At 42.3% G+C, this 10226-nt stretch overlaps 1 protein-coding gene across 1 annotated transcript; it reads right to left on the bottom strand.

The window, feature by feature from the left end:
• Positions 1 to 1308: 1308 nt before the first annotated feature.
• LOC117820869 (putative nuclease HARBI1) lies at positions 1309 to 4228 on the bottom strand. The gene is made up of 3 exons (XM_034694787.1): positions 3423 to 4228; positions 2952 to 3340; positions 1309 to 2880 (listed from the first exon to the last, which is right to left on the bottom strand). Exons 1-3 carry the CDS (start codon positions 3695 to 3697, stop codon positions 2825 to 2827), a joined length of 720 nt encoding a protein of 239 aa, XP_034550678.1. The 5' UTR covers positions 3698 to 4228; the 3' UTR covers positions 1309 to 2824.
• Positions 4229 to 10226: the final 5998 nt, after the last annotated feature.

The raw sequence follows: 10226 nt of genomic DNA, 5'->3' as shown, positions 1-10226 counted from the left end.
CTGGCACATGATGACAACTGGCTCATCAGCCGCTTTAGGTTCCCGAGGGCAATCCTCCTGGAACTGTGCTCAGAGCTGCGTCCGGCCTTGGACCGCAACACAACAAAAGAGCCATGCACTGCCTGTGCCCATACAGGTAATGACCACACTGGGGTTCCTAGCAACTGGGAGCTGGCTGACTGATCAGGACTGTGCCAGTTGACCCTGAGCTGAGCCATGCCAGCCGCGTTGGACGGAATTATCCGCATGTCAGCCAGGTATATCAAATTCCCATACAATGCAGCTGAACAGATCAATATCAAAGTGCAATTTGCAGTGAGAGACCTCTTTCCCAATGTAATTTGAGCTATTGACTGCACACACATTGCTATAAAAAATCCATCACATGATGAATTTGTATATGTCAACAGGAAACATTTTCATTCAATCAATGTACAGATTATATGTGATACGCAAATGCAATTAACCAACAATGTGACGAGGTGGCCTAGTTCAGCACACGATTCATATATTCTGAGTAACAGCATGTTGGGAACAGACTACAAGCTGTCACTGTGCACGATGGGTGGCTCCTTGTTGAGCAAATTTATTCGTGTAATCGTCCTAATATTAATCCTCGTGATGCCCACTGAGCATGTGCACCCCCACATTCTATCCCATCTTCACAGCACCATTACTAGTCAGTGGTTAAAGTTAGTGACTTAGTGTTTTTTGCTGGTTAAACTACAGTTTGAGATCTTTCTAACAAGCCCCTGATTGTGTCTGTGTGCAAAGTACTCATGTTAATAACCCAGTGCGTAAAGTGTGAAATGTCTTAATCAGCCTCACCTTTTCCCCGGTGCACTTCTGCACTAATTTGCATGTGTGATCCATGTAAGTAGTGTACAAAATTAACAAATGGAAAATGTAAATCCAGTTTACTTTGTCTGCTTTCAACTGACCCCAGGCAAACGTGGCTACCCACTCAAGAGCTGGCTGATGACCCCTCTCACCAACCCTCAGACTGACCAAGAGCGGAGGTACAATCACCTCCATTCCCGCACTTGATGAGTCGTTGAGAGGACAAACGTTCTGCTGAAGGGACGGTGGCGCTGCCTGGACAGGACTGGGGGTATGCTGTTGTACAGTCCTGAGAAGGTGTGCCTCCTCCACAATGTGGCACACGGCATGCCATACCACTGCCAGAGCAGCATATCCCCCTACTCGACGAACCAGAATGTGCATCCTACCCAGGAGGCCATTCGGGCCTGGCAACATTTGATTTCAACCATGTAAAAGAGGCAAGGACGCAGAATTCACTTATTCACCAATGCATTTATTGATTCACCAATATTTGTGAGGATGCCTATTAGTTGATCTAGGTCATCATTTATGCCGCTTCCTGCTCTAACAATTTCTTCTTGTGACTCCAGCACAGCACAGTGGAGGACAAGGCCAGTCGGGCGGACAGCAGCAGTAGCAGCAGCAGCAGTTGGTGGTTGCGGCGTACTGGCGCCAGAGACGCTGGGGATGGTGGAGGAATCCTCCGAGTCTTTTGCACGTGGCTGCCACTGTGTGTCCTCTCCTGTGTTTTAAAAATAATAAATTGAGTAATCAAACATGAGTCAAAGTCTTTGATATCCTCTTTGATATGCTTGCATGTTTAAATTTAAATTCAAAAGATTTCAAACCAAAAAATACTGTTAGAGCCATAGAGCTACTTGAGTGTATGTGCCTTTAATTGACATGCTGCAGGTAATTGGTGCTGCCAAATGGGAGCAACTGAGCATGTGTGCTACCATGTGTGCTTTCATCTGAGCAGGACTGTGCAGTCAGACCGTGGAGACGTCCGCCAAAGGAGTCAGCTGGATGTTACACAGAGAACCAGGCTTCATAATAGTCCAGAAAGAGGCGGCAGACTTTATCAAGTGAATGCTAGTTCCAGCAAACAGCATAACACAGGACAAAGCAGGGTTGCTGATATTGGAGATTTGCTTAATGTCATGCAGCAACAAAACGACATTACTGAGCTTTTGGTGAAGCAACAGAAGTGTCTACTCTTCCACCAATGGATATCCCAGTTTTCAGTGGAGATCCTCCGGAGTTTGGTTTCTTCATGAAAGCATTTGAGCATGGGATTGAGGAAAGAACAGAAAGCATTACAAATAGATTGCATTTCCTGGAGCAGTTTACTCGAGGCAAACCTAAGGTTCTTGTTCGAAGTTGTTCACATATGCATCCTGACAAAGGCTATCAAGAAGCCAAGGAGCTTCTGAACAATCACTTTGGAAATGAGTACACTATCGCTTCCGCTTACATCGAAAAAGGCTCTGAATTGGCCAGTTATTAGGTTTGCTGTGTTCCTTAGTAGTTGCTGCAATACTGTTGACAGCATGGAATATATTGAGGAAATGGATAGCCCTACTAACATGAAGGTAGTTCTCTCCAAGCATCCTTTCAAGTTGAGAGATAAGTGGAGGGGAGTAGTGTGTGACATTCAGGAAAGGACAAGAATGAGAGCCAGATTCACTGATCTGGGGTCTCATTTATAAAAGAGTGCGTAGAATCCCTACTAAAGGAGTACGTACTGCGCCAAAAATAGTTCTGATTTATAAAACCGTTCGCACGCAAACTTTAGGCAATGTTCCGTTTATAAATCACAAACCACCATGTTGTGAAGAACCCCACACGCCCTCACAATCCTGCAAACTTTTGTAGGGTGGTATAATAGCTTGCCACCAGAGGCATCGAGACACCTCCATCAGCATTTTAGAAGGCCGATTGCACGCTCCACAACTGAGCGCGCATGAGCGTGAATGTTATTAAAGCGCGTTTCCTCTTCGCTCTATGGGTTCTGGAAGGGGGTGAGGAGCCAGCGCCTCAGGGGATAGCCACTATCACCTGCAAGACAATTTAAGAGCAATTAAACACATGACTTAAATAGTTGTAATCAATTAGATAGTTTTACTTACCAAGAAGCCAGCCATCAGGCACAGTGCCTGCCTGTAGTCTCCTGCCTACACTGCTCAGGATGAATGAATCATGTGTTGAGCCAGGCCATCTTGCCACTATATTTTCAAACACCATGTTCGGGTCACATATTACTTGCACGTTGACTGAATGAACATGCTTTCTGTTTATATATACATATTCGTTTTCATATGGAGCCCGTATAGCAATATGTGTGCAGTCAATTGCGCCGAATACATTTGGGAAACCGGACATTTCTGCAAATTGCCTTTTAATGTTGGCCTGTTCTTCCACAGTGTAGGGAAATCTAATATAACGACTACTTAAATTAATGATGCCAGTCCAGACAGCAGGCATCATCGCGCTGAGGGACGACTGTGATATCCCCGACCTGGAAATATAATATAGTATTATTTGCAATAGATGTTTCAGGGCAGTAAACAATACTTAAGGGAATAATATCAAACACATACCTGTCAGCCATTTCCCGCTGATATGACCCGGTTGCCAAAAAACCCAGAGTGGTTAACACCTGTATGGGAACAGGGATGGCATGGTTTCGTCGGGTTTCCCTCTCCAACCCAGGGCCCAATTCAGTACACAGATCCAGGAGCACAGCTCTTCGAAATCTGAATCGGCTTATGAGCCAGTCATCATCTTGGGCCAAGAAATCTGAGTGATCTCTAAATACCCGTTCTCTGCGAATTCTGCCGTTGGCGACGTCCTCCAGTAATGCCAGTGCATCCATCGTGCAGATTTACGCATGCATGAGTTTCAATGCAGCTTTTATATGCCACCACAAATCAGACTGATTGCTCCACACCTTGCCAGAATGATTGCAACAATTACTTTTGGTCAATTACTCCCAACTGTGAGATCTCATTCTGAATTTGGTTGTATGTGTGACATCAGACTTGTGGTCACTGCATCGATTTCATACGAAAACCATGTGCGAAATAATATTTTATTTGCTGATATATGTAGGCCACTGTGTTACCGGAAAGCCTTCCTGCAAACTATGTTACATACTACCCGTCCCTCAGCTGTGCGCTCGGAGCTGCAGCGCTAATAAAATATTTGATTAGAGGACTGGGTTTGCTTATGTTTTACATCGGAAAGAGCTTTTTTAATAGTTATGGCTAACATTCAGTACAAAAACTAAAACGTATATTGATTTCTATGTTTCCTTTGTTGATTTTGCATGATATTTTAAGGTTTAGTACTAAATTAAGAACAAAATCTATGGGTAAAACGATTCAATATATAATCTGACTTCAGTTCTCCCTCTCATCAACTGCGTCGCCAATCTCCCCCTGCCTCTAAAATGTACCTACGCCTGGGTCCGAGTTTGCTTACCGGTAGTCACATTTTCACGTCAAGTTTGTTTTTATAAATCACAAACTTGGCGTGAAAACTGGCGTACGCCAGTTTCAGGCCCCGTTTTGTGCGTAAGCAACCTTTATAAATGAGACCCCTGGTCAGCTTTGTGGACAGGCAGGCCTTTTCTAAAAGTTGCCACTACAAATACCATACATACAGCATTTACACATGAACCTCTATCTTATAGGGCTGTGAGCAGGCTACTGTATGAACGCATTTGTTGTGAGTTACACATATACATAGGTATTTACCTTGGGGGTAATCAGTCACCCACATGTCTTCCCACCACCCCTGAGAGAGCAGTGTCAGCCACAATTGCAGTGACTCTGTTCAAATGGGATGGGCCCCTCTTCTCCTGTTCCCTGGCTTGTTTTGGCCACAATTTGGCGGTGGGCAGCCAGCCTCCGCTTCACATCCACCTTGATGTCGGACCACTTCTTTTTCACTTCTGCTTGTGTGCGTTTCTCTGACCCCACAGCATTGACAGCCTCACACACACTGTCCCACTCATTCCTCTTGCGTTTGTTGCTTATGCCGGGGGACAGCGTGCCAAAGAGCACATTTTTGCGCGCCTCCACTTCAGCGAGTAGCGCCTCCAATTCGCTTTCCGTGAATTTTTTTTTTTTTTCCCGTCTTACTCATTCTTTCTTTTTTTATGTATTAAAATTGTATTTTATTTTCCAAATAACAAGAAAGACAATGACATAGACAATACACCTAATATACAATAAGAGTAACGCACAAAAACACACAAGAAACAAAACAAAACACAAGAGAAACAAAGAAAGCCTTGTTTCTATGGGGTACACAATATGTGCACTAACTGGCCACAGTCAACATTAGTACAGTTTTCATTATTATTATTAGGATCACAATTATCTTAGATGCATATATAATTTAAACTTTTCCCTGATTTTAGTCCATAGGGCTTCTGGTGTGTTATGGTTTCTGAGAGTTAATGCTGCACTCTCCATTGATAGCAAGTCCAAAAAATCTGCAAACCAGTTATGTATATTGAAGCAGTCCAGTTTTTGAATTTTCCAGTTTAGAAGTATTGTCCTTTTTACAGACATAAAAGCTAGACCAACAATGCGTTGGGTTGCTCTTGGCTGTATATTGTCCATCGCATTTCCAAGTAAGCATACATCAGGGCGTTTAGGGACATGAACATTCATTAACAGCTTTAAAGTATCAATTACCTGGGTCCAGAATCTTTCAACCATCAGACAAGACCACAGTAAGTGCATAAGTGTACCAATCCCACTGCAACCATGCCAGCACAGGTCAGAAGTATTGGGATCCTTTTTTTTTTTTTTTTTTTTAAGTTTGTGGAGTAATGTTATCATGATTTCTAATGATCAAACACAAACTGAGGATCATTTGTAGCTGCATAAATTGAAGTTGTGGATTCAGGTAATTCAGATCTACTCACCCCAGCCAGTTGAACTGCTGATCCCTGCAAATCTTTAGGCTGCAGACCCACTGACCAATCTCATTGTAGCTGAAGTCAAACTTGCTTCTTCTGCAGAGAGAGAGAGAGAGAGAGAGAGAGAGAGAGAGAGAGAGAGAGAGAGAGAGAGAGAGAGAGAGAGAGAGAGAGAGAGAGAGAGATTACCTCAGGGAGAAGTTATTTTTCTGCTCTATAGAAATCTTCAAACTTTGATGAACTCGTTTCAGTCTGGCTTTAAATCTTCACATCCGTCTTTAAACCTGTCCTGCCGACACCCCATAGAGAACATCCAAACAAAGACCTGCAAGAGCCTCCTCACAGGAACACCTCCAATAAAGGTTATTAAGCCAAGCTGGGCAAAATATTTTTTTATAAAAAAAAAGCCATCAAATTCTGTAACCATGGAAAACTTGTCACAATGCTCTGAATAACTGAGAGGAGAGTCTCCTCAGCCAGCTGACCCTGACTTCCAGAACATTTTGACAGAATAAACACTTCTTTAATCAGTTTTATTTTATTGATAAATGACGACAGACTGTAGACAAGGACAGAGATCATCTTAATGTAACAGGAAGTTAGGACAAAAATAAAGCCTGTGAGTGTGTTAACCTTCAAAGACTGTGATCAGCATGTGTCCTTCTTTCTGCTTCTCCATGTTTGATAAAAAATATTCATCCAAAACTTACTCAGTTTCCATAGCAACCCCTCAGAAGTCTATTTCCTGCACAACAGAAATCATAACTAAGATTAAGGTTGGGATTATTGAGTTGAGGCATGCAGAGACTATGGGTGAGGTTAGGGACTGTCTTCAGGGACTTAAGCAATAAAACACATTCATTTCCCATCACAAAAACACAAAGTTGGCTCTCAGTTGATGCAAACTTTTAGAGCTTATTTTTGCTTCCATCACAATTTAAAACTTCCCTTTACTGGCAGAAAAATCCTTGATACTTCCATATTATTACACATGAGAAAATAATCCCAAGCAAAGGAAGTAAGATAATTTTCACCTTTTTAAACATCAGACTTTACTCACAGACTGAAACAAAAAGTATTTTCACTTGCTATTTGAACAAAATTTGTGTCTTAATCAATCAAAAGCTTCTTTAATTCTTCACTTCTGTGTCCAGCAGCGCTCTCTTTCACTCAGTCTTAACCTCTGCTAGTCAATTTCAATTCAATTCAATTCAATTTGCTTTACAGGCATGAACAAAGACATGTTGTTGCCAAAGCACATAAAATCCATACATATACATTACATCTCTATTGTCGGCACCAGCTTTAGGATAAAAATGTTTTATAGATCTGTGATCTGTGTTTTGTGAAGTACTTTTATTTTGTATGACACTGCCCCCTCCTGGTTATTTAGCATTATTAGCATAGGAGAAGTTTCACTCAGAGATAATCCTGTGTGGTGGAGTTTAGACTGCTACAGCATCTCCTGCTGCAAAACTATCTTAAACATTGTTGATTTTCACACTGTTTCTCTGTTAGACTTAAGTTTCTGACTTTTTGTTAGAGACAAAGCTAGAATAAACATACTAAAGTTTGTTTTAATGACAAGCGTTGAAAGTAGTCAGTTAATAGCTGTCAAAGCTGGCAGCGAGCAGTACAACTCAGCATTTTAGTTTTGTGGTCTTATTTTAGGCCCTATCTTCTGTATTAGTTGATTTTTAAATTTAGAATACTTCCTGCTTGTGTAAACTTTATTTTTAAGCATAAAGAAAAGATGTGCTTGTGCGTACTAGACTTGTGCTAACTGTTAGCTAGCTGTATTGATTAAAATATCAGAAACTCATTTAAAGTAATGTATAATCTGTAAATTTTCAAGTTCCCATTGCTACACACAAATCTGACACTTTGTGCCTCACACACATTTTGATGGATACCATAAGAGTCTGGAGGTTTGATACCCAGCCCTGCTCTTGTTATCTTTTTTGGTCTGATAATGAAGAGACAAAAAAGGACTGTGGTCTTACCTTTTTGCAGGCTCTGAAATGTCACATCTTCAGGATGAGTCTTTGATGACTACTTTTGGATTGGAGGAGGCAGACGCAAGAGTCTGTTGAGGCAGCACGGCAGTTGCTTTCTTCTCCTCCTGATCTTTTTTTCGTCCTCGCCTTCAATTGCCACCACTGGGATGGGTTGGTAGGGCTCCAGAGCCTCTTCTTTGGCTTCAACAGGAATTTCCTGAAAATCATCCTGCTCATCTTCATCATCAGGACTTTTCTGAGAGTCATCCTACTCATCTTCATTATCAATAACAGGAGTAACGCGATTGTTTCTCTGTCAGAGTGAAAATAATTTAAAGGTTTCAATAATGGAGACATAATCAAGATGAACCAGGATAAACACTTTGTACAATATCATTCAAGTCCAGACAGGTAAACATCTTGGTCCTGAAACATACCCTGCAGCGATGAAGCAACAGGAAAGGCAATGTTGAAATATATTCAGGAAGCGGCATTTGTGATCACAGACCACCTGCAGCTGTATGGAGTGGAAAAGCTTTCTGTGGAAAAGACAAAATGTAATCTGCAGTTGGTGATATTGATATGAAACAAAAGCAATTATTTAATATGAAGTGGCATTGTTTATTCAGGTTACCTGTTGGTAATGGTAGTCTTACCAAGTCTTCTTTGTTTGCTGCAGGTGGCTTAATCCTGATGTGTGTCCCATCAATGCTGCCAGCCACTCTGCTGTAGGCACGGGAGCCAGCCAGATGGGCAAAGCCGTCCCCTATGCCCTCCAGCTCATCAGCATCGGGGAGATAGACCCCTCTATTAATTATGCGGCAATCATTGCAGGGGAAGTAATGACAACATCAAACAACACAAAGATAGATTCAAACATTAACATTTAAGAAAAGTTACATACTTTAATTAAGGCAGGATAACAATGATAATGTAATGTGATGCCAAATTAATGCATGGAAACAACCTCCAACTCCGTTACATATAAAGTGCTGTGATGTGAATCAAACACTGACTAATTTAGTTCCTTATAGGCATTACACATTTCACAGGTTCATTTTCATCCCTTTGACACTTATGAAAATCTAAATGAAACACTTTTAATTTTTTTCTCAGACCACAAGTACATGCTGCGGCATAGCAGTGTCACCAGCTGGGCTATTGTTTACTACCGCATTCCAGACTGGACACCGACCAGACCGGGTCCAGCATACTACAAAATAACAGCTAACTGGCAGGCATACTACATGCTACTATCGCACCCAGTAAGTAGTATGCAGTACCTACTACATACTACATCAGTAAGTAGTATGTAGCAAGCTGTTTCGAAAACAGCCTAACAGTCCCTGATTTCCTGTGGCATCGGCCAGACTCTGCAGCTCCACAACTTCAATCCCTCAGAGATCCGGTCATGTCCTTAGTGACGTTGCGAGTGTACTGCTGACACAGCTATTTGATCTGAGTCTTCCCACAGTCCCACCCAGCTGGATGAAGTTACCTGCTCAAGTTTACTGCAGCTCCACCTCCACGGCCCTGGTAGCATGCATAGCTGCAGCTGAGTTCTCGGCCTGGGACTATCTGAACTCTCTGTCGTGTAGTCAGAGGCGGCGTCTCAGCAGACGCCATTCCTCCAGGAAACAAAAATCAAGTCTACTAATGGTTTGTGAGACAGCCAACACTGTACGAGAAATAACACACTTACCTGATCATTCAGACAGAAATACAGGTGAACAGATTCAAACTCTGCACCACTCTCAATTATTTACAATTTTAAGATACAAAAAAATAAACACTTAAATGAACACTATTTTAGTGCAAAGTTGGGAAATAGTTTAAACACAATATGAATATTTTAAATTACAGGTCAACTATCAAATATGACCCAATTGCACATTGTCCATGCTCTACATTTGTCTCTTCATGTTGCTCTCCTGCCACTGAAACAAAAGGTTGTGCGTCTCATTCATTGCCCTTCCTCTCTGATCTTCTGGCAACCTCCTAATGAGGTCTCTCACTGTTTGTCCAAACCACACATACTGATCTGTCCCCCGAGACGGTGTCTGCTGCAACTGGACTCTACACTCCTCCAGTTGCTCTAGCTGCATTTGCAGCACTTTTTCCTGCTCCCTTCTCTTCCTCTTTCCTGTCATCTTTGGTCTTGTGGCTAGAGAGATTGCAGATGGGGCATAAGGCAACAAGGGTATAATACATGTGTGTTTGTTTTTCGAACAAACCACAAACAAAAGCAACATACAACAGTACATAGTATTGCTTTATGCACATTCAAGCTGTGTTTGAGTATGTTTCATAGACCCAACAGACAGGAAGGGGAAGCTGTACTCGCTCCCCTCAGCCCACCTCCTCCACCACCCTGTGGACCAGTCTGGTGGTGGTGATGTTGGTCCTCTCCCTGAGGAACTCAACAAAGGTCGATGCCATCATCATCAGTTGGTCCAGTTTGGTGCAGCCTGCCT

This window comes from Notolabrus celidotus, chromosome 11 (assembly GCF_009762535.1).
Source record: "Notolabrus celidotus isolate fNotCel1 chromosome 11, fNotCel1.pri, whole genome shotgun sequence".
NCBI lineage: Eukaryota > Metazoa > Chordata > Actinopteri > Labriformes > Labridae > Notolabrus > Notolabrus celidotus.
The sequence above is the reverse complement of the archived record's forward strand: the minus strand, read 5'-3'. Positions and strand labels throughout refer to the sequence as shown.

What these genes read in the sequence shown, in the direction of transcription:
- LOC117820869 (XM_034694787.1), bottom strand. Translation starts at nt 3,697, where the DNA reads ATGGATGCACTGGCATTACTGGAGGACGTCGCCAACGGCAGAATTCGC. An exon ending in CAGCGGGAAATGGCTGACAG is followed by an intron (nt 3,341 to 3,422) that starts GTATGTGTTTGA and finishes TTATATTTCCAG; the next exon opens with GTCGGGGATATCACAGTCGT. An exon ending in GCCTGATGGCTGGCTTCTTG is followed by an intron (nt 2,881 to 2,951) that starts GTAAGTAAAACT and finishes ATTGTCTTGCAG; the next exon opens with GTGATAGTGGCTATCCCCTG.